General features: G+C 43.6%; 2 protein-coding genes across 2 annotated transcripts; one reads left to right on the top strand and one right to left on the bottom strand.

Moving 5' to 3' along the window:
• The first annotated feature begins 1,400 nt into the window (after window positions 1–1,400).
• NOXRED1 (NADP dependent oxidoreductase domain containing 1) lies at window positions 1,401–17,221 on the top strand. Its single transcript, XM_063118480.1, has 6 exons — window positions 1,401–1,588; window positions 2,283–2,419; window positions 9,930–10,110; window positions 13,143–13,297; window positions 14,754–14,979; window positions 16,936–17,221. The coding sequence occupies exons 1-6, from the start codon at window positions 1,434–1,436 to the stop codon at window positions 17,219–17,221; spliced, it is 1,140 nt and encodes a 379-aa protein (XP_062974550.1). The 5' UTR covers window positions 1,401–1,433.
• A 1,881-nt stretch (window positions 17,222–19,102) lies between these two features.
• On the bottom strand, window positions 19,103–20,009 carry SAMD15 (sterile alpha motif domain containing 15). The gene is made up of 2 exons (XM_063117916.1): window positions 19,953–20,009; window positions 19,103–19,385 (listed from the first exon to the last, which is right to left on the bottom strand). Exons 1-2 carry the CDS (start codon window positions 19,956–19,958, stop codon window positions 19,107–19,109), a joined length of 285 nt encoding a protein of 94 aa, XP_062973986.1. The 5' UTR covers window positions 19,959–20,009; the 3' UTR covers window positions 19,103–19,106.
• Window positions 20,010–21,874: the final 1,865 nt, after the last annotated feature.

The following is a 21,874-nucleotide window of genomic DNA, read 5'->3' as shown; positions in this document are numbered from 1 at the left end:
CCCTCTGGTGCTTTTTTTATTTGGGTTCTAAAAGAGTGGTTTTGTGCCTTGCACTTAGGTTCTTGGGCAAGTTCCTTTTCTTTTAGTCTCTCCAGTTTGCCTGAGTCACCATTTTGTGAATGGGCAAGCCCTACCTCCATAGCAGCCATTTTGTGAGAGTGCCTACAGCATACTCTCAAAATTCCAAATCTGCCCACTGATCCAAAATGAATGGGGCAATGAAGCAACCACAATATATCATGCCCATGCTTTCTCAGGTCCTCTTGTTCACCCCTGTCTGCAGTGTGGCCCTGAAAGTATGCAGGAGATTACTATTTGGGGTTGGCAGTTTTGAGACTTCGATATCTTGAATATAGGATAATTTAATGGGAAAGCCAATAGTCTCATAATAGAATACATAAATGGTTAACTTGGCCAAGGTGGACCTTGTTTCTTCAGAGTTGTTCTTCCATTGAAAGTGTTTTTTAATTCATAAAATAATGTGCCTTACATTCCTTGCTCTCCTCTCCCCTACCACCACCACACACACACACTTTGGGATATTATTCTTTTGCATGACTAGACAGAATGAGAGAGGAGGCAGCAGGGGGTTGTGGCACTCCTGGGAAGACACAACAAGGAGCTTATTCCTGGCATATGTTGTTCAGCTGTTGAAATGTACTTGATTTTATTGTATTCTTTGATATGTGTTTATTTTGTGTTGACTAAATTGTTATATGCTGCTTGGAGCAGGGGTGGGCAAACTTCAGTCTTGCAGGATCTACTTCGTTTTTTACTAGAACCCTGGGATCTACCAACCAGTGACATGTGCAAAAGACCATAAATTTCTCAGTCCAATCCTTGCTGATGTACTGCAAATCACCCAGAGACCCTGGGGGCAGGGGCTGTTGCACCGTGTCCTGTTTGTGGGTCCCTGATCGACAGCTGGTCTGCCACTGTGTGAACAAAGTGGTGGTCTAGATGGACTCTCGGTCTGATCCACCATGGCACTTCTTACCAGTAGATCCAAATATCTCTTCTGGTTACCCCTGACCTAGAGGATATGGGGTGCTTCCAAATGGAGGGGTTCCTGGCGCTATCAGTTAGAAGGCATTGTGCACTTATTCAGTCTTTTTCTGCATTAAGAAAAAAGACAGAAGGAGTGGTGGGGAAACACAGGAGGGTTATGAGTAGAAGATGACCTTGTTTGAACCCCCTATAAAATTCCATGAATGAGGTAGGTGATGGCATATTGCCTGGAAGCACCCTTAGGAACTAATACATGTAAAAAAAAAAAAAAGACTAGAAGCAAAACCACTCCAAGGCTCTGGTGCTGCATATATGTTTGGGTACACTTGCAGAAAGGTGGGCACCCCTGATCAGTATAAAGGGATGCGTGTTCTACTGCTATTGCAGCTGCCACTGTCCGTGGAAGGCTTTTGTTCAAGTACAAGATGGCTGACATTATGGCAAACCTGAAGACCTTTCAGCCCGAATATGGGTCAGGGACGAATGAGCCCTTACTGCGTCTGAAATGCCGTGCCAAAGGTCTGACCGTGAATGCCTGTGCCCATGCACTCTTCTTCTGCAAAATGCTCCAGGCTACCAGGTAAGGCTCTCCCACACTAGAGGCATTCAAGAGGCAGCTGGGCAAGCATCTGTCGGGGATGCTTTAGGGTGCATTCCTGCATTGAGCAGAGGGTTGGACTCGATGGCCTTGTAGGTCCCTTCCAACTCTGCTATTCTATGATTCTATGATTCCTTTCATGGTGGATTAAAGTGACTTTTGGGTAGATGGCAAACTGAACTTTTAGATATGTGGGTGCTCCTAGCACTACAAATCGGAAGGCACTGGGCAGCAATTCTATTTCCCCCCCCAACAGATTTTTTGCTAAGCACTGAGAAAGGGGGGGTGGGGGCTTTGCCAGTCCTGAGCAAGGAAATTAACTTATCTCTGATTATCTGTTGATTAGAGAGAAGAGATTTCCCCTTCATGGGAGAGTGGGTGAGCCAGGGAAAGAAGCTGCCAGGCCAGACGGGGTCTCCCCGCATGCACTCCATATCAGGCCTGTGGACTGGAGTTAGGAGACTAACAACTCAGTGTGACGGAGCACATGCTTTGGATACAGAAGGTCCCAGGTTCGATCTCCGGCTTCCTCAGATAAGGCAAGGAAGAAATCCTGCCTGAAACTCTGGAGAGCTGCTGCCAGTCAGTGTCAACAATACTGAGTTAGATGGACCAAGGATCTGAGTCAGTATAAGGCATCTTCCTATGTATGTTCCTCTTTTGTATCCTACTGCAGGCAGAAAGAGGAGCACCTGAAGATTGGGATTATTGGTGGAGGCCATATTGGGAAACAGCTGGCCAGGATGTTGCTACAGCTGAGCGGCATTCCAGGAAGAAACATCCAGATCTCTACAAGGCGGCCAGAAACTCTATGTAAGAGTCAGGTACTTAAGAGGCATCAGGCATATCCACATAAAACTCAGGCCCATTCCTGCCTATGTATTCAGGTCATTTGCCAAACCTGCCACTCCCTCTATGGTAGAACTCCAATACTGCATCCGTGTCCCTTAAAAATCTGTTTCTAAAAGCTGTTTGCTTTTAGCATGGAATATATTTCTTTAATACAACATTTTGATTAGTCTCCTCCTTTCGGACTTCCAATTGCCAGTTGCAAATGGCTCAAAACCCCACACATTAACCACATTGATTAAAAGTAAGAGCTGGTGTTGTCGGCGACATTAAATGTTGGATTTGGACTGGGGTTCAGATCCTAGTTTGACAAAGTTCCATATACGTTGTTAAAAACAATGTAAGACGAATAGCAACATGCCTCAGAGTTGCTCTTAGGAGGAATAATATAAGCAAATGTTGGGTTGTATCCAGCGATGGCTTCACCTAAAGTGCTTCAGTTCGTGCGTGTCAGGGCACCTGATTTTTGCCACTCTCCCAACCCACTGGTGTCTCCACCTCTGCCGGAAAAGCTGCTTCTAAGGAATGGGGCACCCCAGCTCACAAGCAGAAGTGCTTTCCAGTAAGGCAAAGCCACTGATAAATATGCCCAATGGTTATTATCTACAGTTCTTGGGATTGGGAAGGAAAAAAGGGAACTATAAAATCTAAATAAAATCTAATAATCTTAAAAATAAGAGAAATGTCATGGATTATTTCACCCATGCACCAACCAACCAACCCCCCAGGCTTTTATTTTCTCTCTTTAATTAATTTTCCCCACTGAAGTCATAAGTTATGATACCAGGACTGCTCCTGGTATCACACATTCATTCACACGTGCATGCGAACTCACATCAGTTGTATGCGAAGGACACTAAACTAATGGGATCTTTTGTGGAGGTGGGGCACACACATGGTAGACTATGTTCTGTGTCAGACTGAAGTGGGGAAATTAGCTCAGGAAATTGACAAAGATTAGAAAAAAGGAAGGATGCAGCAGTAACCAGCATCAGCCCCAGTGAGCTCTGGTATGCCCATGCCGGCCCAGGTTGTTAACACTAGTCCTGTTCGCCTCTGCCTCATCACCTGTTATGCTTTAGGAGGTCATTTTGGAGGAGACGGGGGCTGCGGGCCCTTGGACTGTGGCTTCAAGATCCAGCCCTAGATGCACCATTGCTTTGGGGGCATAAGTGCAACAGGACAGTGGCATAGGGTGGGCCAGACAAGGGGCAGAATGGGCAGATTTAGAGCAGGAGTGCAGAACTTCTTTCAGCGTGTCATACGTAAAAGGGTCAAACATAAACGGGCCAAAAGTATATTAAAAATTAGCATATTTTAACTTATAGCTTTCACTGCCTATAACTTAGCCCTAGGCATTTAGTCCTAGAGCTTCTTTATACCAGTGATTTATCGCACACTCGTGATTGGCCACTCACAGAAGTTTGTGGGTCCATTACACAACGTCGTCAGCATCCAGGGTGTCTCCCATGCCTTTTCAGGTTTTACCCTGCTTCAAAAAACACCGGATTTATTAAAGCAGCAGTTTCTGCAGCTGAAACTCTCCCCACGGCCTGAGTTCGATCCCAGCGGAAGCTGGTTTCAGGCAGCCGGCTCGGGTCGACTCAGCCTTCCATCCTCCCCAAGTCGGTAAAATGAGTACCCAGTTAGCTGGGGGAAAGGTAATCACGGCCGGGGAAGGCAACGGCAAACTACCCCGCTAGAAGGCCTGCCAAGAAAACGTCAGCGAAAGCTGGTGTCCCTCCAAGAGTCAGTAATGACTCAGTGCTTGCATGAGGGGTTCCTTTCCTTTCTTTCCTTATTAAGTATTAAAATAAAATGCCATAGCATGTAATGTTGGCGTAGCGCAATATGTCAGCTGTTAGATTATGGGCTTCTCTACATTTAGCAAAAATCCCACAGCCTTACCAGGCTTTTTCTTCTGGAGTCTTCGCACTTTAACAATTGGCAAAATAAACAGGCTCCCACCCCCACCCCTTGCTTTGGCCAGTTTCCTCTCATATGTTTCATTGCTACTGTCAGCAGATGGTGTTGTTTTATCACACGATTTAGGTTAATTACCACATTTTGTGGCTTTTAAAATGGCAGATTATCCTTGGAAATAATGTGAGAGGAATTGGAGGTTGATGGCATCATTAAAAGGACCCCTGAACCTCTGTGAGTGAACAAACACAAGTGAATGATTCATGCCTTGTGTAGAGATGCTCTCGATCACACTGTCTAATGAAAAACATAGGAGAGAATTGAAATGAAAGGTTTCAATTCAAACCACATGGTCGCTCATGTCTGCCCATGTAACAGAGCCAATTACAATCCTGCAAAGAATCCAGATGCAGCAAGCCCTGGTAAGACAGCGGGATTTTCCATAAATGAAGAGAAGCCCTTAGGAGAGGTGTTTCAATGTTTTAGCATGGGGAAAAACTTGCACAAAAGCTGAAAAATTACCAAAGAATTGTTGGTTGGGGAAAAGGAGGCGGAGCCAGGGAAAGAGGACATGGCCATTTGGGGAATCCCAGAGGGTTGAACTGGGACCCCTGAAGAGCTGAATTTTGCCCCCAGGCCTGAGGTTCTGCATCCCTCATTTAGAGCAATATCAGGAGAAAAAGGAGGGAATGAAACCAGCACCAGTATATTTACTTGTTTCAGGGGCTGGGGGAAGCACCAGGCTTCACTTCCTTCTTGTCCACAATCACATAGAAGCTTGCAAAATAAACCTCAGAAATGGAGGGCAGTGCCTCTCTTGGAAGCCCTAACTAACCTGAGAAAAATAACCAACACGGGGAAACCAGATAGGTGTTGGATGCTCCTGGGTCAGGACCCTACAGAGCCTTAGTGAATCATAGGCCACAGCTAGACCTAAGGTTTATTCCTGGATCGTCCAGGGGTCAAACCTGTTCATCTAGGTGACACACAGGGGATCCAGTGCTCAGGCAGGGGCGAACCCTGGATGATCCCAGGATAAACCTTAGGTCTAGCTGTGGCCATTGAATCATAGAATAGTCGAGTTGGAAGGGGCCTATAAGGCCATCGAGTCCAACCCCCCGTTCAATACAGAAGTCCACCCTAAAGCATCCCTGACAGATGGTTGTCCAGCTGCCTCTTGAATGCCTCTAGTGTGGGAGAGTCCACAACCTCCCTAGGTAACTGGTTCCATTGTCGTACTGCTCTAACAGTCAGGAAGTTTTTCCTGATGTCCAGCCGGAATCTGGCTTTCTGTAACTTCAACCCATTATTCCATGTCCTACACTCTGGGATGATTGAGAAGAGATCCTGGCCCTCCTCTGTGTGACAACCTTTTAAGTATTTGAAGAGTGCTATCATGTCTCCCCTCAATCTTCTCTTCTCCAGGCTAAAGAGAAAAAAGAAAAGCCAACGCTTTTTATATTGTATTTTGTATTTGTATTTTTAACTTGTTGGTTGTTTTATGATGGTTTTAATTTTTGTGAACCGCCCAGAGAGCTTCGTCTATTGGGCGGTATAAAAATGTAATAAATAAATAAATAAAAATTAATAGTTACACTGCTTACCTTAACTCTACTGTGAGGCATGGTTTCGTCTCTTAGGTCCAAGAGGATATGCCAACAAAGATTTACGTGTGGTAACCACTTACAAATAGCCCCCCAAAAGGAAACGTATCACCAGAAAAAGAGGACATAAAATATGCATAGGCTAATTGTTTTGGATAGATGCAAGTTAGAAATAACTTCGATAATTTAAATAGAAATACAGTCTGTAGACGAGTCAATCTGACCTTCCTGCAAGGTAGGCCCTGGACCAAACGTCCTGTTGTCCCCGGCCGCCCCTCACCCTAGCCCTTTCCCCAACCGGGATGAGCCAGAGATTACTGGAATGAAACACACATACACTCAATGTAAGGGCCAAAACAAGTTTAATACAAATCAGCTAAGACTAACACGTACAGTTTTAGCCAGAGGTAGCAGCAAGTATAAAAAGAAGGAATAAGGGAAGGGAATTAAAGGAAAGATTACAAAGGGAGAAGGCACTAGTAGCCAGCGCTCCATCTAAAACCTGCAAACATGCAACCCACTCCTAGCCATAAAGGCGGCTAGCCTTGTCTCAGGAAAACCAGACATTTAAAATAAACAAAGACCCTAGCTTACTCCAAGCAACCATCCCAGGCTGCTTTTGATGTTCTTCCTCCAAAACCAGAACAGAAGACACTCCTCCCAAGCAGGATACCCTTTTTATCCCCTTTTGGATGTAGGGCCCCATGACCTCGCTGAACCAACCCCCAACTCAGCCTGGCTTCGCCCTCTCTCACACAACTAAACCCAATTATCCTAACAACCATGGAGATAACCTGCAGGCGCGACGCCCAATCTGACCTTGGAGTCTCTTGGAGTCTTGGCGCCTAGAGTTCCAAACTCCCACCTCCACTTAACATACCAAAACAGATGCAGAAAATAAAGAATACAATTGAAAAGCCAGTACACTTAAAGAGCCAGTACAGCCCATAAATCAGCAAAGCCCCATGTCCTTCACACAGTCCATCTCACCATCGTGTGGAAGAGTGTGACAAAGTGACCTGCGTGCCTTGCTCAGTCTGCTGTCCAGGTGCTGTTGATGGGCAGCTTCAAGGCCCATTTCTTCCTTCTGGAGTTATCTTTAAACCAGACATGGCTTGGACAGCCTTTCAAATAGAGGATGCCTTCAAAAAAGGGGGAACAGTGCTCTGGCATCCCTTCAAATAGAGGACTATTCTCTGTAAAAGGGGGCACAGCCCTATGCCTGTGTCTGTGTATGAAAGGCGTAAGGCCCTTTAGCTTCCCTGAAGCAGGCATCTGAGCCTGCCTCAGGGGTGCTATGCTGGACCGCTGAAATGGACAGTCTATATGCAGCAATGGATGATTCACAGGGTGCGAGGCACAGTCTGCATATACAAGGCAGCAAGGTAGGACAAGCAACAGAGTAAAGCCTGGAAAGTGGGTTTGGCCCTACAGTGAGGGATAATGTGAGGAGCAGATCACAAGGTGCAGGCAGGCAGGGTGGCAAATAAACCCTGGGGGAATCACAGGCCAACACAATGGAGCAGTCTGTATGGGCGCCAGATCCCATGATCACACTGGCCCCATTCAGAAGACACCTTAAACCACGGCTTTAACCATGGTGAAAAAGGCTTTTTGCTTTAGTTACCATGGTTAAAGCCGTAGGTTAAATTGTCTTCTGAATGGGGCCACGGAGAGCTTGGACTCCAGAAGTCTTATAGGGCTATTAGGTTGATACATTTGCATAGTCCACCCAAAGCCATCCTTAAATAAGAGGTCAATCTGGAGGAGGTTGGTACCAGTTAATACCTAGTCATCTATTTGGAGGCTTCAAGACTGGAGGATGTTTCCTGCCAGGGCATTAGATTGGCCCATTCAAGTGACCCTTGTGGCTTGAATATGGTGGTGACTAGGAGGTCTGGAAAGCATTGGCCTCATCCAGAATTCCCATTGTTTGCCTACTCGCATGAGGGCAACTCTTAGTAATTCAATAGAGAACATACAGTTTTGACTTAGGAACCTAGGAAGCTGCCTTATACTGAGTCAGACCATTGGTCCATCTAGCCCAGTAGTGTCAACACTGACTGGCAACCTCTCCAGGGTTTCAGGCAGGATTCTTTCCTTACCCTACCTGGAGAAGCCGGGGATTGAACTTGGGACCTTCTGCATGCAAAGCAGCTACTCTCAGCTACAGTTTCTATCACTGATTTACAGCCCAGTTACAGGGACCTTAAAATATAAAGGTATCTAGAATACTGCCATGTAATGTTAAGTAGGTCAGGCACTTTCAGCTTGCACCTACTATAGGACTCTCTTGGTCTCAGCTGCCCTATGCAGTGTTTCAGAACAATAAAACAAATTGGACAAGGTACTAGAATGTTGCTAACAAAATTCCTGTGTACAAGAGCAATCAGGCCTGAGACTCTCACTATCAGTTAATAGGGAACATCTATAATATATAATATCAACCAAAGCAAGATTTAACAACAACAAAAGCTATAGATTTTATTTAGTGTGTTTTTTTTAAAAAAAATCTTGCCTTTGTTGATATACATTTTCACCATCTGTCTTGGTATTGATCTGAAAAGTCACTTTTGCTAAACCATCACATTTCAGTTAATCATTTATAGGTTCAGTAGCAGAAATTCAGCTCTGCTTCCTTATTCTGGGATGTCCCCCAGTAAGCACAGAAATCAATGCTGAAAACTAGCGAGATACGTTGCTGGGTATGGACATTTTATTCAAAATATTTGGATGCTTTATCCCAAATGAGGTGTACACACAGCAGGGGAAATTGGACAGTAGATGGATGCTTAGAATAATGAATTTCATTTCAGTAATCCTTTCTGAGGCTAGAGATGTGGAGGATTATTAAAAAGCTTTTACTAGTTTTTGAATGCTGCCCAGTTCCTAGGACTTGGCTTTTGTGAATTATAGGCTTTAAACCAGAGTTTTTGAAATAGTGCCAAGTGTTTACTTTTCTGTATTTTTTAAAAAAAATCTGGTATAGAGGCTTTATTTCAACATTATTGCATTCCCCAACCTAGTGCCCTGCAAATGTTTTGGATTTCAAACCTTATCAGCCCCAGTCAGCATGGCCAATGGTCAGGAATGCTGGGAGTTGTAATCCAAAACATCTGGAGGGTGCTAAATTGGGGAAGGCTGTTCTATAACCTCAATGACCGAATTATGTAACAACATCTCTAATCCAAGTTTCAGTAGACAGGATATAATGAGGCTATCTATTTACTGTTGTGGGCCATTTTCTTTCATACCAGTGTATTTGAGAGGAAATTATACACACACACAGCCTATCTGAGACACCACTTCCACCACTCTTAAGGCTGATGGAGAATGTTCTCTTAAGCACATTATGCACCAGGTCAGGACCACAAGGTCCATATTTCCACATGGAATGAGGTGGACTGGAGATGGCATAATGGGCTCTATCATTTGAAAGCGCAGGTGAGGGATCAATTTTTTAAAATGCTCCCTTGTACAAAAATGTTCCTGCAAGTGAACACCTATCAAAGAAACCTTTTGTGCTCATGCACTAGCTTTTTGCTTGCAGGAAATATTATATGTAGGGGAGTATTCAAAAATGGCACACACACACCTTTCTGCAGTTTGAACTCTGTCAAATTGGGCTGCTTCTACTACCTTACTCTGCATGATTTAGGTCTGGTCAACACATAAAACAGGGAAGGGGTAAGATAAAATACTCAGCATACTATTACAAACTTCAGATGGGATGGTGTGTACTATACATATAATAAATAATATTGTGTGCTTGGAGCCTCACAGCCTAGTGCAATCTTGAACATGTTTACTCAGAAGGAAGTCCCCTCTATGCTTCCAGGTAAATGTGCACAGGATTCCCAGGTAAATGTGCACAGGATTGCAGCCACAAGACACTTACGAGGAGCCAGGAATGATTCTCCCCCCCCCCATTTTCTTTTCTTTTCTAGTAGAATTCGAGATGGTGGGAGTTGACTGCTTCTACAACAACAGGCAGCTGGTGGGCTGGGCAGATGTTGTGTTTCTTTGCTGTCTTCCGTCACATCTCCTACACATCTGCTCAGAAATTCAGGGTGTACTAAAAAAATGTTGCATTATATACAGCCTAATCACAGCGATTCCACTGCCCAGGTACTGTGCATTATGACGTCAAAGCTTGCTTGATTTGAAAATAAAAATAATGTATGCTTCCTTCCACATGGTTTCTGTGAGGGAAGTCCAACATGGAACCAGCAATCTTTAACTCTGACTCTGTTCTGGTTTAGCATATCATCCAGCTGTACCTACTTAACAATTACACACATCAATTTCCTCAGAATTTGAGCCATTGTTGGTGTGGAAGTCCAGGTTGATCTTACTGCCATGTGTCACTGTTTTAGGTGACCAAGTACTATCTACCTTACTTGGGAACTGGATCTGGGAATTTTGCTCATATGTACTTGGAATACCGAGACTGGCTTCATCACACTACTTTTTTGATCCAGTTTTCATCCAGTTTCCCCCTCCATTTTGAGTGCTGGGCACTTTCATGTCTGTGCGTTGCTGCACTTTTTCAGCTCAGGTATCTTTTATGCTAGTGAAATTTTTAAAAATCCTAAAAAAATCAAGGGATGAGCCAATCTGATTCAAACTTGGCATGCTGAAAACCCTCAAGAGCTTATGACTGTGCCAATTTTGATCTCTTTATCTTTAAAAATTATGCAGATATAAGCATTTTTTAATTTGCATTAAAAATTCCTTAAAATCAAGGGATGAACCGATCTGATTCAAACTTGGGGTGGCTCAAGCCCTCCTTGAGAGCTATCACTGTGCCAATTTTGATCTCTTTATCTTTAAAAATGAGGGAGCTGTGGGCAAGGAGGGCGCATTTTCCACATTTCTTTTAAGGTGAAAATACCTTCTCAGGAGTAAGAACATAGAGTTAAATGGGACCTCTCTCCCTCCCCCTTCATGGTTGAGCAGAGAACTGCCCTGCCCTCCTCTTTTATTAGCAAGACCACCATTAGATACCCCCCCCCCCAACAAAGCACAGGATGTTTAGGTAGAATACAACAACAGCATTACACGGGAGGGAAGAGCGCATTTATTTCACAGGGAGGGAAAACAATCCAGACTTTCCCTGCTCCAAGAAGAGACCAAACATGGAGGGGAAGAGGCAAAATGAGTGCAGGATGTGGACGACATCATGCAAAACCGCATGGTGAGTGTACAATAAATCACTGGTGTGATGGAGCTCTTAGAACATCAGAAGAGCCATGCTATATCAGACCAAGGGTCTGTCTAGTCCAATATTGTCTACAACAGGAGTGGGAAATATGTTCCCCACAGATGTTGGTTGACTACAATTCCCAACAGTCCTAGCCAGCATAGCCAATGATGAGGGCTGATGGGAGCTGTAGTCCAACAGCATTGGGAGTGTCATATGTTTCCAATCCCTGGTCTACACTGACTGGCAATGGTTCTCCAGGGTTTCAGAAAGGGGTATATAGGATCATAGGAACCTCCCCTTATACTGACTCAGACCCCGGGGCCATTTAGCCCAGTACTGGCAGAAGCTCTCTGGGGCTTCAAGCAAGAATATTTGCTAGCCCTACCTGGAGATGCCGGGGATTGAACCTAGGACCTTCTGCATGCAAAGCAGATGCTCTACCACTGAGCTCTGGCCCCTTCCCTAATAGTAATTGTATCTAGATTTGCATTGATACATATAAATTGTGCCTTTTGTTGTTTTAATTATGCATTTCCTCCCCCCCCCTAAATGCATAAGTGGCCACCTTACTCCCCATTCATTAATCCTCACCATATATGATGTGCCCTGCCAAAGTTATCTGTGTGGAAGCTGGGGCCGTATTGGTGGGGCCATCCACATATTTGGTGAATGGTGCAAACATGACTCTTTTGGAAGGGGCTGCACTCCCTCTAAAGCAGCCTTTCTCAACCTGGGGCGCTCCAGATGTGTTGGACTACAACTCCCAGAATGCCCCAGCCAGCTGCTGGCTGGGGCATTCTGGGAGATGCAGTCCAACACATCTGGAGCACCCCAGGTTGAGAAAGGCTGCTCTAAAGGATCAGATTTGCAATTTGGGGGTGTTCATGGATCCAGTATTGTCACTGAAGGCACAGGTGGCCTCGGTGGCATGGAGCACCTTTTATCAGCTTAGGCTGATATATACCAATTACATCTTAATTTGGACAAAGATAGTCTAGCTAGAATTATCTAGGCTCTGGTAATTTCTCATCTGAATTACTGTCGGGCTGCTTTTGAAAATGTCTGGAAACGTCATATAGTCGAAAAGAGGGCAGTGAGATTGTTAACATAAATTGGTAGAGTTGAACATATTATGCCAGTGTTTCAAGATGTGCATTGGCTTCCAGTCCATTTCCAGCCCACTTCTAAGTGCTGGTATTGATTTTCAAAGCCCTATATGGTCTAGGGCCAGGTTACCTGAAGGATTGTCTCCTCCCATACCCTAAGATTGCCTTCAGAGGCCCTCTTCCGCCAAACAAAGTGAGGCAGGTGGCTACTAAGGAGAGGACCTTTACAGTGGTGGCACCTGTTGTGGAATGCCCTCCCCAAAGAGCCTGGCCTGACACCTTTGTTGTGGTCTTGTCTGCACCTGGGGAAGAACTTTTTATTCTCCCAGGCAGTTTAGTTCTTCAGCTTTTATTGTTTTAAAGCTGTTATTGCATTTTAGATCTTTTCATTGCTGGTGGTTGTTACTTTGGATTTATACTGTAGTTTTATATAACAACAACAACAACAACAACAACAACAACATAATAATAATAATAATTCTTACCTGCCTCTCCCTTTGGATTTTTTTATCAGGTGGTTGTATTTTATATAGTCTTAACTGCTGTGAACCCTACTCCCCCCCTACCCAGAGAGCTTTGGCTATTGGACAGTATAGAAATGTAATAAATAAAAGAAATATATTTTAATAGCATATCTTTTTTGACACCTGTAGAGCAGGCAGCCAATTATATATAATAGTTCCTTGTTTTGTACAAATGCTAGTTGAAAGGGCACTGGATAGGTTTGGGGAAATTATCAGGGTTTGATAGAATGAGTGCTGTTCTACAGTTGTGCATCATTTCTCTTCTGCAGGGTTGCCTGTTGGACCATGGTCTACCTGAATTACTGTGCTCTTATTTACTTTCAGGCTGCAGCAACTTCTTTCCTACAATTCCATCTTGAGACCACGGTACACATTCACAGACAACGGCCCTTTTCCTATTTGGGAAGCTAACAGGACAGTTGTGGAAACCCTCAAAGACCCAGCAGTTATTCAGGCTACATGTCCCTGTAACCCAAAGGGTAGGTAAACTCTTTGGAGCCCATATGAAAAAGATATGTTTCAATATATATATATATATATATGCTTTGAACTCAGTTCTTTCACTCTGGCCTGGCAGTTTTATTAGTCAGGAAGAAAGTGAAACATGTTTTTGGCCAAGCCCTAGATCTGGGTTCACATATCAAACCATTCTGTGGGCTAACATTTACTACAGAAGGGCATTTTTGTTTTAATGTTTATGTGCTAACCCCATCTTCTCGGTACAAGCATACACTCTCGTCTTTCTGAACCCCTCTCTGCTAACCCTTCCTCCTTTTTTCTCTCTCCATTCCATAGCATTCTCTCTTCGTCCTACTACTACAGGTTTCTACCTTCATTGGTGACTTATCCCCACCCCGTTCTCCCCCTTTCTCTACCCGCAGCTCTCTGCAGCCCAGAAAGGGAGTCCCAGATACAAGTGCACAATGGATTAGGGCTGGCTGCAGCAGCTTGGAAAAACGGGGTCTAAAAGCTGCAACACACCTGAACTTTTGCCCTTGTACCATCCCCCTCCGTTTACTTAGCATTTGAAAGCCTTATGTTTCATTCATCTTCACACCTCTCCTCAGAATCGGAGTTTTCCCCCACCCTGCAGATCTCATTTGTACCTCCCCTTACAATCTATTGGTTGTTCGCAGGGACACCTCCCCCTGGCACACACCCTCCCTTTATCAACAATGCCGCCCACCCTCAGAACATCGGACTGAGTATGATGGGTTAAAAATACACCTAGAGGGTCGAGCACATTGCTGGAAAATATGTTCCTTCCCTGCACTTGGAAACCTCGCAAAGCAGGGGGGGGGGGGGAAGAGTTGAGATCAGGGCAGGACATGGACCACGTCATCTGAGTCCTTTGTATGCAACACACCATGACAGCAGGCTATAACGCTGGTGTGATGGAACTCTTACAGCCCATGCTGGTGGTGTCCAATCCACATTTGCAGCAAAATGGGATAGAGAGGGCTGAGAGGCCATTTTTTTGGTCAAAAGCAACACTTCCTGCAAGTAAAAAAACTAGCATATTTCCTGTGCTAAAAGCAGCAAGTTGTTTACATAAAGGAGCATTAGAAATGTGGTTTCTTCAGCTGTAGTCACAATAATATGGTAGTTGCCTCAGAACACAGCTACTTCGTTTTGCCTTATATGTATAGATGAAGCTTGAATCCAGGGCGGGAGGCAATGCAATCATTTTTCCTGTCCCAGTCTCACTTTTGATGGGATTGATCAGGAAAGTTCCCACCCAGATGTGGGAAAGGACTTCAAACATTGTCTGTTTGGCATTTCCTGGGGATGTGTGTGGGGAGAGAGTTACAAATTGACAGGGGAGGAAGAAGCTGCAATTAGCATATGCCTAATGTTGTACAGGCCTGCTGTCAAGTTATGGTGAACTACCGTAAACATCTATATCTATAATAGAAAATTTCCCTTGTTCTACAGGGGAAGTTGTTGTCAATATGAAGTGGCTGGCAGCTGTGTTCTATGCAGCTCTCAATAGCTACACCTGGCAGCAACTGTCCTATGCGAAGGCCCTGGTCTTACTCAATGAAGTGTGCTTTCCTGAGGATAAAGCCATTGGCCCTGCGGAAGATAAATCACCACCACCATTTCTAGCTTGTGAAAATTTTATTAACCGAGCCTTTGCTCTCTCTTTAGAACCTAACGAGTAAGTAAAGTCAAACAGGGAATATTGAAGTTCATTTTTGCCCTACTAAAGATTTTTTTAAAAGGCTGATATTCTACATTTATAGTATCTAGGAGTATGATACTTAAGGAGCAATCCTGTGCACACCCACCCACACCTGGGCTCTGATATCGGAGCCAGGAAATGTGCTTCTCTCCCCCTCCTCTTTGTAGCTGGCGCAGAGAACCGCACCGCCAACCTCTCTGCACTTAGAAAATGGAGTGTGGAGACAGAGGCTTTAGCTAGTCCTAAGGTTTGTCCCGGGATGGTCCCAGGGTCATCCCTGCCTGATCCCGGGATATCCTGTGTGTTATTTACATGAACAGGGATGACCCCGGGACGATCCCTGGATAAACCATAGGTCTAGCTAAGGCCAGAGAAAAGGTGGTGTTCCCAGGGGTGGGGAGGGGAGACCAGGGCATCTGTGCTACAACCTATCCTATGGCCACACCTGCCTCCTTCCCTCCCCTTCTGAGGTGCTGCTGCTAGACAGGTAAAATTGCCGGTCTAGCAGAAATGCAGGGTGGCTGTAATGTGGTGGGAAAGATGGCCTCCACTGTCCTCCCACCCTGCATTGGATACTTGGCAGCCTCCAAGTTCAGAGGCTGCTAGATGTCCACACAGGATTGTCCCCTTAATGGCTGTTTTGAAACAGGCTTTCCAAAATAAAAGAAGCGTGGGTATGTTCCCGAAGCCTTTGTTTGTTTGTTTGTTCTCCCATTTCTGGTTCAGTTTAAACTTCTACAAGATGTAGAGATTTTGTGTCGCTGCTTGAGAATGGGGTCAATTCTGAATTCAGGCTATCATGTGGAGGTCACTGGAAATACTTCCACATGTGGTGACTCCATAACACTTTGTAGCCAATCATCCTGTGGATAATCCAGATTGCATAGGAGGGTTTCTATACAACTGCCGTGGCTACTAAATATATGCAGCTGTGGCATGGAAACTCCCTATGCAATTAGAAACTATGGCATGCACTATTTTCAAACATTACAGCCCTGTGCAGAGCTCTTGCCAGCATTTCCAACAGTACTGATGTTCAAAATGGCCCAAACGTGAGCCATACTTATGTTATTATCCTATTCAGTCATTTTCTCCCTCCTCCTTTAGGCCCAAACAGGCAAGACATTCACAAATCCAATGTTTGTTTTTTCCATTAATAGCTGATGGGGAGGGAACAAGCAGGATTTGGATGCGGTGCATGCAGATGGGGGTTTAGCGCTGTAGTTCTGCTAACACACCCACCCACCGGCTGCTAAAAGACCATCGGACAAGCATTTTATTGCATGCTCGTTACTGGGCACTCACAGATTTTCACGGGTCCATCTCACAATGTCGTCTGCCTCCTGTGCACCTCTCACCCCTTCTAGCCTTCTTGGTGCCACAAAAAAACATCCCAGTAAGTCTGACTTATTTTTAAAGATGGAAGTTGCCACTTTCTCCTGCTATGTGCAGGAGAAGCAGCAAGATCAAAACAGCCCATTGAATGGGCCACAAGCACATTGTTTACTTCCTCTTTCAAAAGAGGAAGTAATGAGGGACAAACACGCAGATGGAGAAGTGATGGTAAGCAAATGCGATTTTCCCATGTGATGACGTTCACTATTAACCACCCAAAATACATTGTTAATTTAGTACACAAATGAAGTAAATATATACAAATAAGGGGAAAGCAGATACATCAAATGCTTTTAATGTCACATCTGTTTTGTCCCTTTTTGAACAGCTTTCACAATTAGAAGGCAGCTACCCAATGTAGGTTCTGTTCTGTGGGTGTCTTAGTGAGCCTTTCATGGAATGAGAAAAGGGATTCACTGGTTAAATATTAAATCCTTTCATTTCCATGTTTAATGCCTCTATAATGCCAAAATGGTAGGAATAGAATTAACTTTGGATCTAGCTACAGAGACCTATTGATAACATTTTCTGTTCTAGTTCCTTCCCTTGCTTTGACCTGACAACAACACAGCTAAAAGACTCGCCTTTTAGCCAGCTTCTTGCAACAAGTACATCTTTCAAGGACAGCATTGCCTCCTTCTACTGTAACATGATTGCCATATCATCCACAAACAACGAAGAATCCATGACAGCTACGTCTACAAGAGTATCTCTTTCAGCTGTGCTACTGAATCCCCACAAGTCTTTGAATCAGAGCACTGATGAGACTTGTATAAGAAAAGGAGAAGAAGCATTGAGTACTGATTCTGAAGACATAAATTAAATGTTCTGTGATTCTAACAGTAACCCTTTCTAACCACATGCATTGCAGAAATCCAAATAAGAGGAAAGCAAATCCTATAAACTGAATTGCATGACTGGCATTAAAAAAATTCTGGAGGCAAGCTTATTAATCTATATGTTATGGCAAATAAAGTGAATAGTAATACTAGCAGAATGATGAAAGAGTGTTGGTTCTTCGGCTTTACATGTAGCTAAAGTACATTTGTGTACTTCCACTTGCCTTTTGCTCCTGTCCAATGATAGAAAAACTACTACAGGTGATTTAAATAAGTATCCTTTGTGGTCTTGCAGTATGACAGTGATGACCAATTCAAGAGAAAAATAGGAAATGTACTTTCTTCCTTCAGAGCAGTGGTGGGGAACCTCTTTCAGCCCGAGGGAGGGTCGGAGGTCACATTCCAGTGGTGGGTGGGGCCAAAGTCAAAATGGGTTGGGGCAATATATATACACCCCAGCATATTGTAGTTTAAATTTCTTAGTGCCAGTAACTAAGCCTTAGCAGAGGCATTTCAACCTCTTACAAAGGAGAAAAAACTGCACAAAACGTCAGAAACCACCAAACAATCAGGGGTTGGAGGAAAAGGAGTGGAGCATGGGGAACAGGGAACGGCCATCTGGGGATCCCCAATAGGCTGAACTTGGTCCCGGGGCCCGGGCCTCCCCACACCTGCTTTATAAGACCATGAACCTAAGTAAGGTCCCTTAAAAAGGCATTCCATTGAAATCAGTATAACACATTTCTAAAGAATTGCTTTGGACTGGTCTTTTAAACCATGTAGGTTATGAGGCAACAACTTTTAGTGGCAGAAGTTCTTGTTTTCTTCCCTCCACAGTGGCCGGGGTGGGTGAGTGGGAGATCCACAATCAGATCACCTCCTCCATGCTTCTGTTTTCTGGAAACAGAAAAGATCTGCAACATCCCATAGCAGCCTTAAGGGCCACAGAATTGCTCCTTAAGGCTGCAATCCTATGTTCACTTACCCAAGCTTAAGTTCCATTGAACACAATGGGGCTTACTTCTGAGTAAACATAATATTACCATCATTATTTTTATTCAAATTTATATGCTGCTTTTCAGAGGTGTCTAAGTGGGGAACATAAAATACAATAGCATCAAAACAAAAATAAATGATAAAAGCAACACAATACAAACAAATCAGTAATAAAACTGCACATTCTACTGTGTGCTGCAAGCCATCACTTGCTGGGTGAAGAAATGAGTTTAAAGAAGACATCTAAACATCAGAACTGGGGAGGGGGGGGGCGTATCTAATGTCAATTAGTAAAGTGTTCCAGGGGGTGCTGCAACACTAAATGCTCTATTACAAGTGCTCCTGAGGCAAACCTGAGGTGTTGAGGATAAGAAATGGCAGCTTGCCTAAGGCTAACTCTTGAGTTGATGGCAGGGCTGACATTTGAACCTAAGAAGAGCCATGCTGGATCAGACCGAGGGTTTATCTAGTCCAGCACTCTGTTCATAGTGACCAACCAGCTGTTGACCAGGGAACCACAAGCAGGATGCTGGTGCAACAGCACCTTCCCGCTCATGTTCCCCAGCAATGTTTCACAGCATATGTTAGCCACCAGCATAAGTTCTTAGCTACCGTATGAGCCATTAGAAGGGGCAACAAAAGGCTGCAGGATAAATGCCAGCAAGAACAAACTCCTGCGATTATGCATGGGGTTATTTTGTGTTGACACAATATTAACTCTATGATTGTCCTATTTGCCATGTTTTGGATTGAGATATTGCTTAAATTGCAGCAATGCCTACCTCTGTTTGGTCTGTTGCCTCTTAAGATCCGGTTGTCCAACTGGTTGCTCACTAAACAGGAATACATCTGTAAAAACAACACCAATCTTTTTTATTTATTTGAGAACACTGAACTAGCTTGCTGGGAACCTTCATGCTGGGAACCTTCATGCTGGGAATCTTCGTGCGGTGGACTTGGAGGCTGTGGCTCAAATGCTTCTAATCCTTCTTCCTTGATAAACTGAGAATAGGTAAGAGCATCACTTCGTGCTCCAGTCCGAGATTTTTTCTCTAGAAACAAACCAATGTTATCTCTGTGAGGGAGAGAAATGCTTTTGACAAAGGGGGCCTCCTCTATTTCCAGCAATTCTCGCACATGACTTGAAACTTCCTGAAAAACAGAAGGAAGTTTAAAAATAAAAATCAGTCTCCATTAGGAATGGGGAGTGGAGTAGAAGTACAGATTCCTTCAGTTTCTGATTCCACAAAGCTTTCATCCTAGTAGCACATGATAAAACAGCAAGGGGAGGAAGGGAGTGGTGCATATTACAAAAATGGTGGTATAGACAGATGGAGCAAAATGAAGGCAGAATGGTATGGAAAAGGGCACTGTCCCAAGCCATGTCAAAGAACGCTCCGTCAATGGTGCTATGACAGTTTACGTCTGCAGAGTTTATTTCATTTGAATCTGAAAAAATGGCCACACTTGAAAATAATGGGTTTTGCATTCTCCAGCAAACCTGAAGGAGTGAATGGTATAATTTTTGATGAATAACAGCTACAGTTGGAAGCACCTAGTGTTGAATAAAGCTGAAAAAAATCATGTGAAAGCCCCCACCCCCACTGCTCCATACTGTACTGCATATTCCTATATCACTTCTGATTGTCTCAACAGACATAAAAAAAAGCCAGAGCCTTCTTACAGCAGAGAAGATACAGTTAAGATTTGTGCTCTTACCTTCATATGCTCAAAGTCAGTTATTCCAATCTGTGGCAGGTTTGAACAGTTTACATGGATGAGTTTGCGACCAGAGATAAAATTTGTAGTAAAACATTCCTACTTAAAACAAAATAGAAAATATTATACAGTGTGTAGTATGAGAAGTGGGAAAACATAACAACCCCCCCACTACACACACTAACCAAACCCAGAAATTCACCATATTGGGTGGTATAGAAATGCAATAAATAAATAAATATTTACATTTATATACCATTCCACATTTAACAAATTCTGGATCAGTGAACAATAAAAGATAAGATAATAAAAAGTAAAAAGTAAAACACCATATTAAATATTCTTTTTGAAAACAGAGTACCAATAAAAACCATAGCTGTTTATTCATGGAAGGCTTCCTGAAATAGAGTTGTTTTCAGGAGGCACCAGAAACACCGTGTTGGCACCTACCTCCAGAGGCAATGAGTTCCATAGAAAGGTTCTTCTCTGGGTGTAGATCCCAGATCGGGCTGTAGATCCATGTGGAACCACCAGGAGCATGCCCTCAATGGCCGGGCAGGTTGGTAAGGGAGAAGACGCTCTCTCAGGTATCACCTGATTATTTTCCCACACATGCAAGAACCTTTAAATTGCTAATAGTTTGGCATTCCATAAAACAGGTACTGGAGATCTGGAACTTAACTCGGTTGTACCACTTGTTCACTGTTGGCTGAAACTGTGATGCAAGCCAGCAGACTACAAGCATCAATCAATGACAGAGTTCATTTAGCAACGGATAGCATCCTTAGTGAATGAGCAACTCCAAATTCCTACTTTTGGCATATCCCAACTCTTCCACCAATATGCTCCTCTTTCCACCAGGTGACACTATGATGGGGTTTTGTATCCAATCCCATGATGCAAACCCCAGTTTTCATCATGACACACCAGCCAAATAATTCACAGGTCATGGGCGAAATCTTTTCTTGAGTAAGTATATCCCCCAGCCTGACAGTCTTAGAGTAACTGCTACGATGCTGAAGGTTTTTACTTGTCTCCCCGCCTTCCACCAACACACAAAATAATCCAATTATCTGCAATCCACACTGAGATCTTTTTATTATTATTACATTATTACCCTTACAATCTCATTCTCTTCCCCACACCTTGCATCCCTCCATCTTATTCTACCTCTAATCTCATTTTTACCTGTATTTAATTCTTTTTAAAAAAACTAATTTTGTGAGCTGCCATCATCTAGCTCTCAACTCCGGCCCCTTTCCCCCAACTGCCACCAGAAGGCCTTCTTGTGGAAACATTTTGCCCTGAGGGTTGGGAGAAAATGCAGATTAATCTTGAATTTAAGAGAAGAAAAACTGCAGAAGTGAAGAAAGAAAAGAGGAAAAGTCCAGCAAAGTATACATCTGTCCAGAAGGGCAACAGATGTATATGCAGTCCAAATCTGAATACAATTTATTCCAGATTATATTCCCATTGATCTGGGCAACTGATCATCATAATTCTTTTCCCCTCTTTTCCTTTTGTGTCATGTATTTTTATATTGTAAGCCTGAAGACTGGGACTGTCTAATTATTGATTCTCGGAAGCCTCTCTGGAAGATTTTTTTTTTTACTGAAGAGTGGGATAAAAATGCTATGAATAAACAAATAAGAATTTTAAAAGTTTCTAAAATGTGCCTGAATTTAAGGTAGCTTGGGACATTCATCTTGTGAAGCAGAAGCCATCGTCCCTAACGCCATATGTGAAGGTCGGCTAAGATTGCTAAAGCAATGTGTAACTAAAGCACATTCTGCACATGCTCGGGGTCACCATCTTTATTAGTAGTAGTATATTCTGGGGTTATTATTATTATTATTATTATTATTATTATTATTATTATTATTATTTATATAGCGCCATCAATGTACATGGTGCTGTACAGA

This window comes from Elgaria multicarinata, chromosome 2, assembly GCF_023053635.1.
Source record: "Elgaria multicarinata webbii isolate HBS135686 ecotype San Diego chromosome 2, rElgMul1.1.pri, whole genome shotgun sequence".
NCBI classification, from domain to species: Eukaryota; Metazoa; Chordata; class Lepidosauria; order Squamata; family Anguidae; genus Elgaria; species Elgaria multicarinata.
Note: the sequence above shows the minus strand (reverse complement) of the source record. Positions and strands in the feature narration are given on the sequence as shown.